At 28.4% G+C, this 21,702-nt stretch overlaps 1 protein-coding gene across 1 annotated transcript in view; it reads left to right on the forward strand.

Annotated features, from left to right (window-relative positions):
* Window positions 1-1,371: 1,371 nt before the first annotated feature.
* Window positions 1,372-21,702, forward strand: part of LOC142321140 (lactase/phlorizin hydrolase-like) — a 122,791-nt gene continuing 102,460 nt past the window's right edge. Inside the window, exons 1-5 of the mRNA XM_075359133.1 lie at window positions 1,372-1,515; window positions 10,563-10,727; window positions 12,304-12,437; window positions 17,003-17,137; window positions 18,687-18,809. Of these exons, the coding sequence (XP_075215248.1) occupies window positions 1,437-1,515; window positions 10,563-10,727; window positions 12,304-12,437; window positions 17,003-17,137; window positions 18,687-18,809 (636 nt within the window). The 5' untranslated portion in view covers window positions 1,372-1,436. The remainder of the gene's footprint in view (window positions 1,516-10,562; window positions 10,728-12,303; window positions 12,438-17,002; window positions 17,138-18,686; window positions 18,810-21,702) is intronic.

The following is a 21,702-nucleotide window of genomic DNA, read 5'->3' on the forward strand; positions in this document are numbered from 1 at the left end:
TATCTTCATGTACTTGGCTTAATGTTATTTCATGTGTTTATTTTAAATAATTAATGTGTCCTTTAATCACATCTAATTTTTAAATTATAATTAATTTTGCATTCTATGCTGCTGCTCTGATCAAGGTTTAACTTTATTTTCCTTGATCCATCCAAACAAATGATTGGGTGGCTCTTTTTTTTGTTTAATCTGTGGAGTATGATATGTTTATCAGATCATTCCTGATGTGATTTGTATAATGTACTGTGCAGATAAAAATAAAATATTTATTTACTTAATGGTCCTAGAAATATGCCAGTATAAATAAAAAGTTACTTAAAAAAGATATTCAGTATTTGTAAGTCTGTATTACTATTCCTGGTCCATAAAATCCTACTGTTAGAAATTATGTGGTTTTCTCATATAATTTAATATCAGTAGATCTGTTAACATATATGATTTAACCTTATTTATTAGCATAATTTGGAGAAGATCAATTATAATCTCATCACCGTGTGACAGAGTTTACATTCATACCACAATTACTTGCATTTTGTGTAAATGTGTGTGTATTTATTGAGAATTTATTTTTTTAAAAATTTTTTATATATAATATAGTTTTTTTTAATTTTCTGAGTGAAAATTTTTAAACCCTTTTATGATTTTTTTTTGGAATACAACCTCTTATTGGTTTTTTGTTCTAAAACTACTACTTAAAAAATTGATTTTTGAAATTTTTTGCATATTTCTTTTACAGATTTTCAGAAAAATAAATTTTTCTTCTTTTTTTTAAAGAACCTTAAAATGAATATATTACTTATATTTGTTGTAATCAGTTTTTATTTGCTGAAAAGCATAAGGCTAATTAAACCTGATTTAGGTTTTTATTTGCTTTCTGATTATTTTTTTATTGGTTTTTATTATTTGTTGATTGTTTACTAATAAAGATTCCCTTCCCCAAAAAATGAAAACATTCTGTCGAAAAAAGTTAGAAAATTTCATTACATTTTAAATATGTAAAAGTTAATATTATTAAAAGAGGAAAGTATTAAAAAAAGTAAACATGTTAATTGGAACTTTAAAACTTCATTTGTATAAAGTTAACATAATGAAAATCTTTACAACTAAATTGTTTTATTTTTTGTTTAATGTATTCATTTGTTATATTTAATTGTATTTTATTTTGAAAGTGTAATAAAAAGATAAGGAAAAGTATTTTATTGATGGTTGTAAATGTGGAAATTAAGTTTGTGTATTTATCATAATTATGGTCATATTTTTTATTATTGTTTTGTATAAAACAGATGTTAACCCACTGAAAATACAACTGCAGCTTATCACTCTAGTGTGCAGTAAATGTTGTGTTATGGTAGCTAGTATTGAACATTGTAAGACTGTTAGTATTTGTGAAGAAGCAGTATCAGTGAGAGGAAGTAGATTCTGTTGTTTTGTTGATTATGATAGGAAATCATGTTTCACCATTTTATTGTTGTATCTCTATTGCTGTATTTTCTGGCATTTTTGCAATTGTTATAGGTATTTATTTATTAGTTTTAAAATTAAGTCAAAATATTTATCCTTATTATTGTTATTTATATTTATTTAGTAAGTATAGTGAGATGTTGAAATCAGTAACTTTTTTAATCATTGGATGAAATTATATAAAATGTGAAAACTTTGCTGGTAATTAACATAAATAAGTGCTGAATGGAAATCCTATATCCACTAGACAAACTGGCCAGTTTTGTGCCTAATTATTAAGTTATAAAATTACTTCAAGTATAATATTTATTTAGTATAAATTAAGTATAATTATTTCCTATTCAGTTTTGTGATTATATGCATTATTAATTCTGAAAAATTTTTAATTACCAATTTAAAACAAAATGTATAGATCCTCAAAAAAGTTTATTTTTAAAATTTCAAAATTTATAAGAATTAGATATTAGAACAAAGGTTCCTTTTTTTCTTATCTTATTGTTTTAATTGACCCTGCTTTTATAGTTATTTTATTATTATCATTTTGATTATTAAAGTTCCTTTTAAACTAATAACATGCTCATTCACTTATGTGTTAATATAAAATATAAATATACATTTAAAAAAATTATTTATTTAGTTATTAAAGAGCTCACTTTTGAAAATGCTTTTCTAATCTATTTTTAATTAAATTTTTGTCACATATAATGTCAGTGTATAAGTTGCTTCTTTAAAAAAAAATTAATAACAGCATTTATTAGAAAAATTATGAAAGAACTCTGAAAAACGAGTCTAAATTTATGGTTACATGATTTATAAAATAAAGATATATTATAATTAAATATTTAGTTTGAAAAGTTGAATAATATTTATGATAATGTTTGAGAAACCATATGTTAATTTTAGAAATAAATGTGTTACTTATCAGTACAAATTGCTGATCTCCATGGTGGAGTGGTAGTATATCGATCTTTAATCCAGAGGTCTCGGGTTCGAACCCTGATCGCTTATGTGGAAATATCAGTAAGAAAAAAAAAAAAAAAAATCAACTTTCTCCAATCTTCTGTATTTTAACCATATTTATAATTTACATAAGTAATAATTTATTAATTTTTCACTCTAATACTATAGACTGATCCCTGATCAACAACCTTCCTCAGTTTTTTTTTTATGAAAAATGAATTCTACAGCATATGAAAAATGCCCCAAATGTATATATATATATATACATTTGGGGAATACCAAGGGGGATCTAGGCCATGGAGAGGTTGCTCGGAGCAAATAATATCCCTAAAACTTATGATGGACTTATATAAAAGACGGAAAAAACAACTAATAATCACCTTCGTCGACTTTGAAAGGGCCTATAATTGTATACACCGACCATCCATGCTGAATATTCTGAGAAACCTGGGCCTTCACCCTAAACTCGTAAACATGATAAAATTAACTTTAACCAATACCCAGTCCAGAGTGAAATTCAGAGGTGAACTCTCTCAACCCTTCTACATAAAAACTGGATTGAGGCAAGGAGACGGCCTCTCACCACTCCTTTTTAACTGCGCCCTCGAATTTGTCATGAGAAAATGGTATGAAATAAATCCCAAAAATATAAAAATGGGTACTAAGAAAAACTCCATCACACTAAATTGCCTAGGATTTGCAAATGACCTCGCTCTTTTAGCAAATAATATTCAAGAAGCCAAAACACAAATCATGAGCCTTCAAAACCTAGCACAAAAGATAGGGCTTCATATCTCTTTCGAAAAAACTGAACTAATGGCCATAGATCCTCTGGTAATAGAGCACATTACGGTAAACAATCAGAAAATTAAAATAGTAAAACAATTTAAATATCTAGGGGAAATAATAAGTTATAATTCAAATGAAAAAGTGACATGGCAAAACAGGACAAATAAAATGATTAAATCCCAAAAATTAACTTGGTCAACATATAACAAAAAATGCCTTTCTGCTAAAACAAAACTTAAACATTATAAAACTGTAGTACAGCCAGAAGTCACCTACGGAAGCGAGACCCTTTTCAAAATCACTCAGAAAAACCGAATTGAAAAAATTCTGAAAATAGAGAGGAGAATTGTCAGAACGTGTATCAATAAAAAACACCAAAAAGAAGGCCAATGGTGGATTGTGGTGGATTGAGGTGGTGTATCGAGAAATAGAGCCTGTTACTGATACTATGCGGAAAAAAAGAATCTCTTTCTTCGGTCATCTCATAAGGACACTGGAAACAAGACTGTCAAGAAATATCATTGAAAAGCTCTGGTTCCAAAAGCTAGAAGTAGGATGGATCAAAGAAATTAGAGAAGATATGAAAGAATTGGGAATTTCCCTGACTGACCTACATAATAAAACTGGAAAAATTACAAAGCTAGAAGAATTAGATTTAAACAAAAGACAGACAAACGACAAAATACAACGAAGAGGGTGTTTACAGATGAAGAAAAGAAAGCAAGATCTGAACGGATGAAGAAATACTGGGCAGCTCGAAAGAGTAAAATAACACGCTTTTCTCAGAAAAGATCCAACTAAAATTGACTTAAGTGGTCCCATGTTGGCCGTAAAAGCATAATAATAATAATAATATATATACATATACACACACATATATTTAGATAGCCTCTGACACTCCAGTAACTTAAGAATTCCAATACGGGGTCATTAATCTGAATCGGTTCCAGCTTTTAGCTGTTACGCTGGAACATATATACGTGATGTGTAAGAAAAGTAATGAGATTGGTTAACTACGAGCGATCTGGTAACGTTGTGTCTACCGGCCAATGCCAGACCAATTTGTTCATCCCTTTCACATGATCAGTACGAGTTTCAACTCCGTTCAGCCAACATATTAATTTTGACTGCGCCATCAGTGAAGTTGTGTTTTTGTTGTGTGAGAGGAAGTTGATTCTATTGTTTTGTTGATTATGACTGAAAATCATGTTTTACCACTTTATTGTTGTATCTCTATTGCTATATTTTCTGGAATTTTTGCAATTGTTATAGGTATTTATTTATTTATTAATTTTTAATTTAAATCAAAATACTTATCTTTATTATTGTTACTTAATATTTATTTAGTAAGTATAGTAAGATGTTGATATCAGTAACTTTTTTAATCACTGGATGAAATTATATAAAATGTGAGAACTTTGCTGGTAATTAACATAAATAAGTGCTGAATGGGAATCCTATATCCACTAGACAAACTGGCCAGTTTTGTACCTAATTATTAAGTTATAAAATTACTTTAAGTATAATTATTTCTTATTCAGTTTTGTGATTATATTCATTATTAATTCTGAAAAATTTTTAATTACCAATTTAAAACAAAATGTATAGATTCCTCAAAAAAGTTTATTTTTAAAATTTCAAAATTTATAAGAATTAAATAATGGAACAAAGGTTCCTTTTTTACTTTTTTTATTTTTTAAATTGACCCTGCTTTTATAGTTATTTTATTATTATCATTTTGATTATTAAAGTTCCTTTTAAACAAAACGTGTTCATTCACTTATGTGTAATATAAAATATTAAATATACATTGTTTTTTTTTAATTATTTATTTAGTTATTAAAGAATTCACTTTTGAAAATGCTTTTGTAATCTATTTTTAATTAAATTTTTGTCACATATAATGTCGGTGTATTAGTTGCTTCTTAAAAAAAAATTAATGACAGGATTTATTAGAAAAATTATGAAAAAACACTGAAAAACTAGTCTAAATTTATGGTTATGTGATTTATAAAATGAAGATATAGTATAATTAAATATTTTGTTTGAAAAGTTGGATAATATTTATGATAATGTTTAAGAAACCATGTGTTAATTTTATAAATAAATGTGTTACTTATCATATCAGTACAAATTGCTGATCTCCATGATGGAGTGGTAGCATCTCGAACTTAATCCAGAGGTCCAGAGGTCGAATCCTGATCGCTTGTGTGGCGATATTAATAAGAAAAAAAAAAAAAAAATCAACTTTCTCCAATCTTCTGTATTTTAACCATATTTATAATTTACATAAGTAATAATTTATTAATTTTTCACTCTAATACTATAGACTGATCCCTGATCAACAACCTTCCTCAGTTTTTTTTTTATGAAAAATGAATTCTACAGCATATGAAAAATGCCTGCACTGATTCAAAACTCAGAATCCGTTGAATAAAATTCAAAGATGTTACTGTTTCACCACTGTGGTCAGTGGATATGATACATTTTTCTTGGTCCATTCATTGAATATTATTTAAAGTAACATCCAATTTTATTTTATGATCAATACCTGAAACAAGAGATAAGTATTAAAAATTAAAAAACACGACTGCCAAAAAAAAACATTGCTGACAAACATTGATTTTTAATATAGGATAATAACTAATATAGGAAAATTAAAGAGCGTATGAGTGATAATTTTGAATATAATATAATTTTTTTTCAAATCTTTTAAATTATTTTAAAATTAAAATATATATATTTACCTATTTTTTGGAGTCTATGACACTTCCATTAATCTAAAAATTCTAACGTGGGGTTATACATCTAATCGGTTCAGCCATTGAGCTACTATAGTGGAACAAACGAACATACACCCTAAATACATTACACTCCTTTTTGGACAGTCATGTAAAAACACTAGTAACACAACAAACTCACACATATACAAGGTTTCCAAATCGTTCAGAATGAAGTGTTGAGGTGCGAGTTATGCAAAAACGACTCATTTATCTGATACAGTTTTTCAAATTTTCAAATTTATTTAAACATTTATATATATATATTTATATAGCCTCTGACCCTCCAGTAGCTTAAGAATTCAAATGCAGGGTCATTAATCTGAATCGGTTTAAGCTTTGAGCTGCTACACTGGAACATATATACATACATACACCCTAAATACATTACATTCCTTGTTGGGTAGTCGTGTAATAAAGAAATGAAAGTCATTTTACTTCAAACTTGAAACTGATTGATGTATGTTACTTTTTTCATAAACGTTTTTATTTAACATAATGAATATTGTTGTTTTTAACATGTGTATTACGTATCAAAATATGTTAATTTTTTTAATATATCATATGAGATGGTAATAGAATCGTGTTTTCTAGAGTTTTGTCCCTTAGTTTGATGTATTTTTTCCACATCTTTAAATGTATTTTAATTTATATTTGTGTAACCAGACACATTGTCAAGAGCTAACATTTTACTAAGAAAATGTATTTGTTTAGTATTTCTTTATCATCTGCTCTTAAAATTATTAAATATCTAGTTAACTAAATTCTAACCAAGTTGATAAATGTATATGTATTTTTCTACACATAAAACAATTTATTTGAATTACTAAATACTGAAGTTAAATCTTTGATATTTTGATGTGGAATTTTGTTTTTTTTTTAATTTTTGGAAAATAGTGATGTAGGCATAAGCAAGCACCAATCAGTATTTTATACTGTTTAGTAATTCTATGACATTTTTGTGTCAAATATGAAACTACCGTTTGAAATCAATGTTTGTAATTTTTGTTTCTTCGTGAATACTTATGATAAACCCTACAGCTGTTAAAATCTATATAAGATTAGTGTTAATCATAAACATTTATCTATAAGAATTCTTGGAAATAGCTGTGAATTAAAATCTGTTTTTTTGGTATCATTTTGATTGTAAGATTTTTATAATTTGAAGAAATATATTAAAGTTAAAATGAAAGGACTCTAAGATTTGGTGGGAAGTTTGACAAAGCAAAGTGAATTTTAACCATTGGTTTACTGAGCATTCCATTTTTGATGTATTATGATTATACTTTAAGGAAAAGAACTGAAAATTATACATAATCTGAAATAGGCAATCTAAACTGGTAGGTCATATGTTAAGACATCTTAGTTTAGTTAATTGAGCAATAACAAGATCTGTTTGGCAAAAAATAAAGATTAGAATGTAGTGTAAAACAGATAGCTGAAAATGTATGCTATAGTGAGTATATCAAAATTATGAGATTAATACAGAATAATAACATATAGGGAATAGTAACGAGGTAGATAAAAGATTGGATCAAATGACAAATAACTTCATATAAATGCTGATGTGATACTCATACATCTTAAATGTAGATTTATTTATAATTATTTAATGTACATTGATAAATATTCATCTCATAGAGACCATTATTTATTTTAGTCCACAATTTAATTCATACACTATGCTGCATTCTTTGAGTTCATATTATATACAAATGTACTATTCGAATACTGGATCTTGTAACATGTAATTATATATTAAATAATAATAATTGTAAATAATAATAAGAATAATGGAATCAGCATTAAGGTACTGGGTTTGGTTGAAATAGATATATTGATGGAAAATATGAGTAGTTTGCCATTTCTTTGTAAATATTGTCTGTTATTCACTCAATTTTTTTGAATTAAAAAAAAACAACATATTTTCTCTGTTTACTTTGATTTAAATTAAAGAAAATATGTTAAATTTACATTTGAAGCAAAAAAAAAAAAAACATAGCTGTAGAAATGGGACTCCAGCATCTACTTTTTTCATGTACAAAATGAAAGGAAATTTCTATAGTTTTTAAAAAATATTAATTTTTACATTAAAAAAACACTAACTATGGTTTTGTAAGGAATTTTTTAAATTGTTATGATTGCTATTGTTGACATCAGTGCTGATTATTGTGTTACATACCCAGTCTGGAAAGACGGCCACTACTCCTGTAGAGAGAGCTTTTTAACACTCAAATTAGCCAAAACAAACTGCTTTATTGTCATTCAATGGTGTTTCAGAACAAACTACAACAAATGATCTCCAATAAAGCAGTCCATCTGCAAAAAACAATTAGAAATCACTGCTTAAAAAATTAAGTTCTGGAAGACCTTCTGTGTCAGAAAAACAAGTCAGTCGTGTTTGTGTCATACACAAACTAATGTAGTCCAGGTAAATCACCTGGACTACTGTCAGCAAGTTTAGAATTACATATTCCCCAACTGACCATGTGAAAAATGTTATGGAAATGGTTGAGTATAACACTTTATACAATTGCCATTAATATAATGTTTAGGTAACGACAATGAAGTTTTGCATAATGATTTCTTATAGACATGCTGGAATGTGTTTTTGAAGAAGATGTTTCTTTTCTTTGCTTAATTTTTTTTGGTGGAAAGATCAGTGAACGCAACATATAAATATAGTGAACAAAAAACCTAAAGAAAGTATACAACATATATGCGGTTTACGTAAAGTGAATGTGTCTTATGCTATTTCCTTTGAAACAGTGTATAGACTATTCTTTTTTCATCAACACAGTAAAGGAATTTACTTTGATATATTAGATGAATGCTTCAACTCAAGGAATACTCTGAGCAATTTCCTAAAGTACAAGATGGATCTCTCACCTCATTATCACATAAAGGTTCAAAATTATCTGGATTAACGCTTTCCAAGAGGTTGGATTGGCCTTGGGTAAAAACATGACATTAATATGTTGGCCAATAAGAAGTCCAGGTTTCATGTCTTGTGACAAAAGTTTGTTATAAGACATAAAGCCACTTTTTGTAGAGCTATATAAAGGACAACATTTTGTGTCTTCCTTTCATGTAAATGAATGCGACTTAAAACAAAATATTACAAGCATTGTTATAATGTTGAATTGATAAAATATGTTTAAGTGTTTGGAGTGAATTGAATTACCGTTTTGATATTTCTCATGTGACTCACATTGCACTTATGAAACACAGGTACAAACTATAGAAAATTTTGTTCAAAACCATGTAAGTAATAATCTCCATATTTGAAAAATAAATTTTTTACAAACCATTGAAAATTTCATTTCATTTGTAATCACCTGTAGATCCTGAATGACAATGTACGAGTATGTCATCTCACTAAGTCTAGGTGAATTTACATTTTAAACTCCATCGTGTTAAAAAATTTATGATTATTATATAAAACAAAACTAAAGTTGCATGTAAATATTCATCTGCAGAAAACAAGATTAAAAGCCAAAGAATAACTGTAATTGTAGATTGAATGATTCAGTTTTATTAAAAAGCCAGTTGTATAGAAAATTACCCAAACTTAAGGCCTCATATATAAGATATTGTAATGTTTTCTTAGACAAATGTTTGATTTTGCGGTTAAAAAAAATCCATGCCCAAATTGTAATTGGGCTTACTGGCTCTATTACAGTTTAAATATAATAAATAATTTTTGTAACTTTTATCCAAAATTATATTATACTAATTGATTCTGCACAAAAATTTTCACTCATAGCAGCATTTTTTCCTGAGTAGCCTCCAGGAATCACCGTCAGGTATTACTTCAGAGGATGATATGTATGAGTGTAAGGCATACATGGGCCATTCAAGGACTGACAACGGATATGTACAATACATGTTAAATGGACATCGTGAGTGGAACGCCGTAGCAACCTTAGTCACAAATATTATAAAGACTAAGAACGAGATGCTGTTGTGTGAAACGGGGCAACCTGGAGGTAGGGTCAGCTCTGCTCATGAGAGGGTGGTTTGCTGAGGTGGACCACTCTTGATGACTGACCAGTGATCCCCTGAGTTCGTGGGTAATAAAAAAAGACAGAGACTTGGCTGGATCCCTCCCTAGAGAGGGGGTGTGGTTAGAGGCAGGCATATAAAAGATCCAGTCCCAGCCTACTGGCTGAACGACCCCCATGGGGAACATCATAGCCGAGTCCCATGGGGTCTCGGTATGTTAGAGGCAAAGGCAACCTCTGAGGGTGCGCAATGCATTAGCTGGTCTACCCTCCTAGGTATGGGAAAAAAAGAAGATATGTATGAGTGTAAGTGAAGTACAGTCTTACACAGTCTCAGGTTGATCATTTCTGAGATGTGTGGTTAACTGAAACCCAACCACCAAAGAACACCGGTATCCACGACTTGAAAATCAGTTGATTTGCAAAGATGCATTCACCACTAGACCAACCTGATGGGTTAATTTAATTAACTAATTGTATTTTACATTTATGTACTTACATTATTAAAAAAAAGTTGTACTTAATTTTAATTTTTCTCACATGTGTTCATTTAAGATTTTTGTTGCAGTAATTGGTATTCTAAGTGAACAAATACATTTTGTTAGTCATAAATCTGCTGAAAACTTGAAAGGTTTAGATGAAACAATGGAGGATTCTCGTACATTTCCAAAAGAATTTTTCATTGGATGTGCATCTGCTTCATATCAAGTGGAAGGTGCTTGGAATGAAGATGGTCAGGTTTTTATTTAAATTCCCTTCTTTTAAATTTTGTTATACATTTCATCCTTAATGAAGAAAATATTGTAACATTTTTTTCATATTGTTAATTTATTGAGTGATTTATGCATTTTCAGTATTCATCAGTAAATGTTTTTCTTTAGAATTTTTTTTCATAAATGCATATGTATTTTAGGGAAATACATATTATTTACAACTCAGGGAAACAGGAAATTTTGAAAATTAAATATTCTTATGAAAAAATTATATTAAGTAAATTTAATTAAATCATTTAAATAGAAAAAAACCATGTCGTTAATGGATACATGTACAAAATTTATTTTTTGAAGAACACATGTTGCAGGTGAGCTCCATCTCTGTTAAACACTCCTGTAGTATTGTAGTGGAACTATATGGTTTGACATAACATTTTACAAGAATTTCAGCAATTGGTATTCAGAGCTTGGCTTTTAGTTCTTCTGCTATAGCAGGTCAATTACTGTATACTTTGCTTTAAAGGTAATCCCATAAGAAGAAATTGCTCACTGATAAACAAAGAAACCTGGGAGGCAATGGAATATTTCTTGAAATTATAGAACTGTTTCGTGAAATTAAAATATTTATTATTCAAATTTTAAATAATAGCTTTTTCTCTTTATTCTAATTTCTCTTAAAATTTTAAACTGTTTTCTTTTTTTACAATATTCTTAGAAGGCTTGCACCCTTTCGATAAACACAATTCAAAAAGCTTATTGAACTTTACCATGTATTACAGATTCATCATTGACTTTCACCCTAAAATTTTGACATAGTACTTGAGATATTGTCCAATTACATGTTTGTTGGAATGAGCTCAAACATTTTAACACATAAGCATCTAGTTTAGATTGAGAAATTGTAGTGTTATGCTAGTTGAAGTTAGGGTGGTTAGGACATTTAGAGTAAGGTTAGGTATAATATAATGTGTTTCCAACAAGTCCACGTCGTTTCTTTATTGTAGACGTCATTGTTTTTATATGTGCAGTGCCTGGAAGAGTTTATTTCAGCAATGTGTCAGTTTAGCTCTAAATGCTAATGTCAGAACTTGATTTTGCTAAGAGTGTATCGTGGGCTAATAATCCTAAGACATCACAAAATCTATATGTTAATGTAAGTTTTGTGAGCCCTTATGATTATTTGCTTATGGCAAGTTGTGAACTGATATTTATAAATTTAGAAAAGTACACATCAAAATCAAGAATGTTTTTGTGAAAGCCACTGAATTTTATATTAAATAATTAGAATATCTTGTAGATGGTTAGTTGTTTATTAAAACTGCAGTGGAAGCGTAATACCTTTTCTCATTGTATAAGTGTTACATTGTAATATACAAAATTAATCTGGTAGAAATGAATATTGAAAAAATCAAAAGTGCTTTGATGTATTCACAGGGGTCCTTTGCTAGGGTTGAAGGACTTACCTTTTAACCTGGATTATCTGATATTTTTATTTCACGTCAATTGTTAAACATCTTTCTGGTTTTGTTACTGTTTTATATGAGATATTGCTGAATAAAACTATGCATCTTTATTGTAAGCCATGTTTTTTTGCAGGTAAAGGAGAGAACATATGGGATTTTTATACTCGCACACAACCTGATTTAATTAAAGATCATTCCAATGGTGATATAGCATGTGATTCTTATCACAAATATAAAGAAGATGTGAAATTAATTAAAAATATTGGAGTAGGTATAATGTTTTGTTAAGTTCTGTTTGTTAGAATTTAGTTTTGTTTATAATTCTCATTTATGTGAATGTGTGGGCTTCTAATTTCTGATGAATATTCTTGATGCTTACTTAGAAATACTATACATTCAAATCAGTGAATCTGCATAGGAAATAGAATACAAATACAAATAGAATGCAACAAAGATGCTTTCTTATTATTTCATTTTTTACTTCTTAATTAGTAATATATGTTCAGAGGTCCCTCTATCATCCTTTTCTTAAAGAACATTCAATTTTAAAAATTGCTACATAAAAAAGTCATCTTTGTCAAATTTTGAAATATAATTGAATTATATTTGTCAGCATTTGGTTGTAAACACTACAGCTTGTGCACCCATTGCTTGGATAGATTTATTGATTTTAATATTATTGAAAAATAAAACAGTGGTATTAATAAATATGTTAAACAAAATCATATATATATATGTGGGCTGTTTTTTTTCAACCTGTGATGGGCTATAAAAAACAGACACATTGACATAACAAAATGATTTTATTACTAAAAGTTGAGTAGTATCTAACTTATTTTTCTACATAATCACCAAAATGATTGAGACATTTATCTCGTATGTGACACCAGCTTTCAAAGAAGTTTGCTGCCAGTGAGGTAAGGTATGTCTTGACAGCCTCCTGAAGTTCTTTGTTGGTGGAAAAGTGTTGTCCGTCCAATCATGCCTTCAATTCTCGAAAGAGATGAAAATTGCTAGGTACTAGGTCTGGGTTATACAATGGATGGTTGAGAACTTCCCATTTGAATTGTTTGAGAAGGTCATGTTGATACAACCTCATGACCACATTTTCGTGGATTAAAACCATGTCGGACAAGAGCATACCTCTTCATTTGTTCTGGATTGCCCTGCGGAGGTGACATAAAGATTCACAATAAACTTCCTTTGTTATTGTTGTTCTCTTCTCCATAAATTTTACGAAGACACCTTTATGGTCCGAAAAATTGTTTTCCTGTTGCTCAGTGTCGGTTTGAACTTTTTTTGCTTGTTTGGAGAAGAAGTGTGCATCCACTGCTTAGACTGTTATTTGGTTTCTGGATTGTGATGCTGGATCCAAGTCTCATCGCCAATAACGACAGACTTTAAAAACTCTTCCTCCTCATTATCTTAACGTGTGAGAAACATTAAGGTTGACACCATTCGCTGCATTTTGTGATTGTCACTCAACATTTTTGAGATCCAACGTGCACACAGTGCTCAGTATCCTAAGTCTTAGTCACAGTTTTGTGTGGAGAAAACCTTGAAATTTCTAGGATTTCTGCAAAAAGTTCACTTATCGTAAACTTATGGACAAAATCAACATGGTCAACAAGGCATACAGTAGCAACAAACTTGCGTCCTTGCCCACCTTCGTCATGGACACCCATTCGCCCTTTTTTAAATTTCCTACACCATTTCCAATATCATCACTGATACAGTTTTCACTATACACTAGGCTCATTCTGCGATGTATTTCAGCAGTGCTACATTCTTCTGCTTGCAGAAAACGTATTACACTTTGCAACTCACATTGGCAGGAGCGTCAATGTTCAGTTGCTCGTAGCTCAGCTCAGATTGATACAATGGAGCCAGCAATGGCAGAGGTTGTGGTGCGGGGGCAGCACAATTGTATGATGCACAGACCTGGCTTCCATCTATCTCTTGTTTACTTAGATGTACAATCGGAGGTTGAAAAAAATGCCCTTGTGTGTTGTGTGTGTGTATTTTCATAAAACTTAATGAACAAATTTTCATAAAACTTTATGAAAATTCAAATAATTCATCAACATACTGACCACTGTGCCATTTAAACTTAAAAACCAACAAACACAGCAGGAAAAACCTGAAAAACAGATACCAATAATCGACTTTCATAGGATACCGCATCATCAGTCAGGATGTAATTCTACAATTACATAAACAAATAACAAAAACAAAAAAGAAATAAACATTTTTAAATAAAATTTTTTTTCTTAAATTTTTTAAATAAAAATCTTAAATTTCTAAATATTTTATTTTTAATTTTTATGTTCATTTACTAAACCCGACAGCAAAACTATTTTCCTATAACTCATCACAACACTCAGGTTACAAGAAAGGGCCTTAGTATGCTTCTGTTGGCATTTTTAACAAATTGCCAAACCATTTGAAAAATTTTCCCACCAATTTATTTAAAATACAATTAAAAGATTTTCTTTTATAGAAACAATATTACTCCGTTGATGAATGCTAATTAAAAAAAAAAAGGTTTTATTTGCATTGATTCAATGTGTATATAAATATGTGCTGAAAATAATTTTCAATATTGATTTCTGAATTCTGAATCATTTTGTAACAATTTTTTATATTTAATGTATTTACAATAACGTTATTTAATTTTTTCTATTTAAATAATTAATATGGGCTTTAAACACCATTATTTTATCTTATAATTTGTTTCATAATTATAATTTATCTTATATTGTCATGATCTATATAATGTATTTTTATGTTCCAATCTGAGTAAAGATTTATTTATTTATTAAAACTGGACTTATATAAATTTTCCATTTTATTCCAAAGCTGAGAAGTTAAAAACTCCATCATATACTTTTCCTTGGTTTTATAAAGACAAATCTAAATTGTGAAATAAGTTTGCATGACTTAGCATCAAACTGATTGAGGAACAAAGTAAGATCACCATCAGATTTTTATCATTATCATAAAAGAAGCTAAGTTAAGATTTACTGTTTGGTTACGATCACGCTGCTTGTTTAGATCTAAGGTAGAATTCTAGTATACTTGAAGTATAGAGCAGCATTTTTCATTAATTATTAAACTTTCAAGTTATAATATAAACGATTTCATTTATTTCTGTTTAAAATTTGTCTTATTACTTATTTTATACACAACTCAGATTCTAATTTTAGTTCTCTAATTTTGTTCAGAAAGTTCTTTTGCTCTATTTTCTGATTTAATGAGCTTGATTTCTAATTTTTCAATTTTATCATGAATGGTTTTTGAATTCTGTCACTGCCCATTATTCAGTGTATTATTCCTGTTTCTACAGTATTATAATATGGGAAAAAATTCTTTGAAATATATTAAAATTGACAAATATGTGTCAGATATTATATATGGAAATATAGATATTACAATGTGACTCCATATGAATAAAGAAACAAGTAACAATCATTAAAATTACCAAGGTTTTTCTCTTAAGACTATGCACAAGTTATATGGCATTTTTTATAGAATGAAGGCCTCAAATGAAACATTTATGAAAAGACTAGTTAAAAAATTTCAATTAACAGGTGTGGTAGGAGACAAAAAAACAGAGCAGTCATTCAGCCAGAAACTTTTCTTCTGTGAGTGATAGTTGGCGGAGTGTCCCAAAACCTCTGTGTGCTTATGCCTCAGAAACAGTCATTCGATTCAAACATTTTAAAAATCACAATTCAACAGATTTTAATCAAAGATCTGCATCTGCAACCATTCAAGATTCAGCTAGCTCAAGAACTCTAGCCAGACAACCTTTTAAAATGCTGAGCATTCATCAATTGGATAGTGTAGAATCAAAAGGTGAACATCAATTTTGCTAAATAAAAAATCATCTCTAGCTATGAGACATATTCCAGCTTAGTGGATATGACAACGAGCAAAGTTTTCACATTTGGGACAGAAAATCCTTGATTCACCATGTTTACCCAATGAGTGCCAGTTCAGGGCAGATTTCGTACTAGTATAGTTATAATGTAGTTATATATCCTATTCTACATTTAATGATAATCATTTAACTTTTTAAATAATGTAATAAATTTATCAACTAATAAATAAATGAAATGATTGTTTCTAAAATTATAAACTGCCTTTTTTGGGCATCCTATATTTTAAAAATAGTTCTTATGTCATAGATTAAATAAGCAAAAGTTTTTCAATTTTTAAAACCTACATTTTTAAAAATATGTTTAAAAAGTAATTAATATGTTTATTGAGAGCCATTATTTATTTATTTATTTATTGCATAAATAGCCCTGTACTAATTGTAAATGCCCATAATATAGAAAAACCAACTTATTTACAAATTTAACTAACAATGCATTCTGTTGGTCACAGTATTTATTTATATTCAAGATAAATTCCTAATTAAAAATAAATTTTAACTATTGTGATATTTTGTACAGCATATACATTACAGCAGTATTTTGTACATAGCTATGCATTAGTAGAAAATGAAAACCACAATTTTGTTTTAAAAAAAGAAGGAAATTATTAATACTCTTGGTAATATGATTGAGCCTGCACTTGTGACAGAAAATCTTAATTGTTATCCTTTATAAGAACTCATAGAAACATAGCATTTTTCAAGAAGATCCATTGCAGAAGACACAAATAAACAAAAGCCATGTAACAAAATAACTAATTTTATGTGGGACAGTATGACCATACTGGAATGACTGATAATGTTATTATTATTTCAAAACATTTTATTCCAATTTTTTTTTGTTTTCTTGTTACTGAATCTTTAATAAAAATTGCTTTCTTTTTCATTTTAGTTTGATGTATATCGTTTCTCCATATCTTGGTCACGTGTTTTACCAACTGGTGAAGATTATGATGTTAATGAAGCTGGCATTCAATATTACAGAAATTTAATAGAAGAACTATTAGAAAATGGTATAAAACCACTGGTAAGCTATTGGAATTTTTTTTTAAATTTATAATTTTTATTTTTTATTTTTATTTATACAGCAATGGAATGCTGTATATCCCAGAACTATCAGCACCTCACTTTTGATGTGCTATACTTTATATGTATTGTTTCTCCATTTCTAGGTCACATGATCTACCAACTGATGAAGATTGCAAAGTTGGCATTATAGTTCTCCTTTGTTTAAGGTACAGCATATCTCTGATAATTATACAGAGTTGTTCTCATCTAGATAACCCCTCATTTTGCAACAGCAATTAAAAAAATATTACATTTTTTGGAAGAATAAAAAGGTATAAAATGGCAAAAATATGGGTTTTAATGAAGAGAAATGTGTTACTCTGGCCCTCTGATAAAGAGAGAAAATTGTTCTCACTCTGGTAATGTTTTATTTAGAGAAAAATAATGTACGGGCTATATACGACATAGATTTAAGTAGACAATAGTGAAAAAGTAATTAAATTTTTTGGGTAAAGTTTTTATTGATAATTTTTTTTTAATTTGATCATTCTAATTGTATTTCCAATGATAATTTTGATAGACTTAAAAAAACTTGAAAATAAAAATTGTTAAGATTAGTCCTTTCTGTACAACATCCACTTAACATCTCACCACCCCCTCATTCAATTTAAAACAAATAATAGAATAATTTCTGAAAAGCAAGATTACTGACACATTTATAATTGTATTTTTTTAAATGTTTCTGATATTTTATTGTTTATTAAACAGAGGCCAATATACAAAATATTTTCCTTCCATTGTATACTATAATATCCTGAAAAGAAAAAAGCAGATATAGCAAAAAGAAAATTTTAATTGCTTCATAACTAAACAATTATAGAACAAAGCATTAGTTTTTTCATATTCAGATTATGATATTATTACTACTATTTTATTTATTTATTTATTATATTTTATTTTATTTATTACGATTGTTTTATTTATTATTACTACCTTTTTTAATTGTATTTGTTGTACACATTTTTTATTTATTAAAATAAAAATTTTCAGTTACTTGTTTTGTTTTTTATGCACATTCAGCACTTTCACAAAGATATCATTTCCATTAGAACGGTATTTAAAAAATTTAATTAAAAGATGCATTAAAATTATAGTGGTGCATGTTTACTATGTCTGTCACTGCATGCTTGGTACCAAATCAGTTACTGATATGTAATAGTTTATAATTAATTAAAAACTGTAATATATGTGATTTGTAAAACTATTTTTATTACCAAACTGTGTAATATTTATTGCTTTTGTTTTTTTTTTTAGAATAATTAAATTGTTTCTTCAATATAGAGTAAGTCAATATTTTACACACGTACAATTATATATATAATGTAGATATATATTTATGCATATAATGTAAAATACTGAAAAGGAATTTTTGAAAGTACTGATGTATTATACAAATACTTGAAAAGTATTAAAGAGTTAGTGTTGAAGTAGTAATAGTATTGAAATAATGGTATTATATCACAACCAATTGAAAACATATTAATTTTACTTGTTTGCTTTATTTCTAGGTCACTTTATATCATTGGGATCTTCCTTATCCACTATCAAAGCTGGGAGGATGGGTTAATCCACTTATGGCTGATTATTTTGAGAAATTTGCCAGAGTTGTCTTTTCAAGACTTGGTGATAAGGTCAGATTCAGCATAAATTGAGGATTTGCTAGAAAAAGGGTGCAAATAAAATTTAAACATTGTCTTTTATGTAATTAAAACCCTCAAACTTTCTTTAAAACATGATAAATAAACAAATAGCTTTCTTAATTAAAATTTTTAAGTATATTTATGAAAACATATGTCATGTATAATACTGTGCTCAAGGTAAAACTGAGAGAGTACATATATGATTTTTTTTTTCAAAAACAATTTTGGTTTCCTGAATAGGATAACATCACATTATTTTGTTTTATTGTAAAACATATTTATTTCAATAAACATACTTATTTAAATAGTTAAAATAAAAAGTCCCTACTTTTTTGTTTGTCATTATTACAGTTGTTTTAATTATTTCTGCTTTTCCTTCTAAAATACTTTAAATCCACTTCTGATTACTTTAAATATCTAGACTTCTTTGTAGTTAACTTCAGGAAAAGGACTATTAGTTGCACTGCTTGTAAAGCTTTCAGCAAAGCTTCAGCTGATATTCTTCACTAAAATTGTTATAAGATTTTTCCTGATAGCAGTGAATATGTGGAAAATAGTTCTGCAACAAAGAATTTATCCTTATCAATATAATTTCAACTAATAATCTATTTTAATTTTAACTTTTTCTCAAATTTTTTTTTCTGTACACTAGAAATGTTCTTTTAGCTTTTCCTCTAATATTCTATAGCAAAGACATTTTAATAGTAACAGATCACACTGTACATACAACAACATGTTAGCTTTTTTATTCCCACTGGTATAACAAACTGAAATATCATCAGAAAATTTTGACAGCAATTACTAAAGATTATGGTGGTTCATTTTCAATTATTCAGAGGAAAGGGCACATGGCTTTTGCACACTTCTTCCAGTAATGCAAGTATAAGTGTAACTGTATTCAACAAAAATTAATTTTCTTCATGTCTGGCTTGTAAATAAAAACCAGATATGAATATTACAACAGAGGTTTGCCCATCTCCATGTGAGAAAGATGGCATCTCTGTCTTTAATCCAGAAATTTTGGGTTCAAATTCTGGTCAGGCATGGGAGTTTTCATACAAAATAAAATTCTTTTATAAGTGATTGTAATTTAGTAGTTAACCTGCAGTTTCTAAATTAAAACAAATAAATGAGAATTTATTCAATAATGCGATGCATTTACGTATAATGTATAAACATTATTAGGTTTTTAAGAAGTCTTACGTAGTGCACAGATTGAGAGTTAACTAATTTTTATTATTAATAGTTATTTAAAATTATTTTTCTCATTAGTACAATTTAATTTTTTTGTTGATTTAATATATTACTAGCCATTCACTTTCTTGCTTCATAATGTCAGTTCCAGTTCTTTTGCTTAAAATTGCAGTTGAGGTTGTTCTCTAGCCCATTGTCTGGGCATTACTACATCTAGAATATTAACTGTAAAATCATTGTATCTAAATTTCCCTAACCAAGCATGTCTTCTGTTTTTTTAACTTTTTTAAGAGGTATTTAAATATGTAGAAGGTGTTATGAAGAAGTACCGTGTCATCTCATTGCTATTCATTTATTCCAGATTACTTACAACATTCTCTTCCAACACCATACTTCAGAAGCCACAAGACTCTTCCCTCATATCTTCCCGTGTTTCAATACAATATAAAGTAAATATGCACATATAGTTCTTTATTAATTTATTTTTCATATCCAAACTGTGACTGAAGTGAGTTGTTGCATCTTATTATGAAATATGACATTGGATTCCCAAATTTCCTGCCTTATACCTCTCCTGTTTCTCCCACTACCAGTGAAATAATTGTCCATATATTTAAACTTTATTATATATTTGAGAATATATTCATCTGTTGTAATATTAATAACCTCTGGTACCATGTAGCAGATTGTTACCTAAAGTTTTTGTTTAATAATTTCCTTTTTGTGTTTATATTTCAAAATAACATCTACGGATTCTTCCTAATGCTCTCATTGACTAGTCTCTTCCTCTGAAATAACAAAATATTTCCTCCCAGGTAAGAATATCAGTCAAAATGTTTGAAGTAGATTAAAAACAGTTTGTAGTTAAAATTTTAGAAACTGAATAAAATGCAATTTAATCATTTCTATTTCCTTAAAGCCTTGCAAAAAGTGTAAATGAAATCTTAAGTGACAGATCACTCATTCAGGTTATCATCCAAATAAGGTCTCAAATCATGTACTTACTTGAGTACAAATTTGTATCAAGTATCCAAGTATGTTATAAAAAAACAAGTTAACTTGCTATATTGAGCCTCTAACTCATTATCTTACTGGAATAGCCGTTATTTTTATTTTTCCATTCTATTAGATTAACTTTACACAATATACACTTACTGGAGCTAACCAGGTTTTATCTTAATCTCAGAATTTATTACCAAAATATGACATAAATACACCAGGAATATATTTTCTATGTGTTTCTGCAACATCTTACAGAAAAAAATCTTGTTGTTGGTTTACTCACTCACAAATGTCATTTGCTGTAATGCTATAAAATTTGTAAGATATTGTTATAAACTGGGTGAATTAAATATCCAAACAAAACTAATCTTTGTAAATAGAAATCCAACTAATGAGAAATTTATGCCACGAAATCACTAAAACGTACCAGAACTTTGATGCATGTTTACTCGTAGCTTGTAACAGCAGGATGATAAATATACTTGTATCTACTTGTTCATCTCACCCTCTACATCTTCAGTCAAGTATCACATGAACTTCTGTTTTGTTTACATCTTGTAAAAGGTTAGTTCTTAAGTTTTTGTAGATGCAAAGTGAGATCATGATCCAAACTAGTAGGCAACATATACTTAATGTGTTGATTGCTTCTAGAACAGATTGCTCTCAGTAGCTTCCAAGTGTAGATGTC

Source organism: Lycorma delicatula, chromosome 3, assembly GCF_047948215.1.
Source record: "Lycorma delicatula isolate Av1 chromosome 3, ASM4794821v1, whole genome shotgun sequence".
In the NCBI taxonomy this organism is placed as follows: Eukaryota; Metazoa; Arthropoda; class Insecta; order Hemiptera; family Fulgoridae; genus Lycorma; species Lycorma delicatula.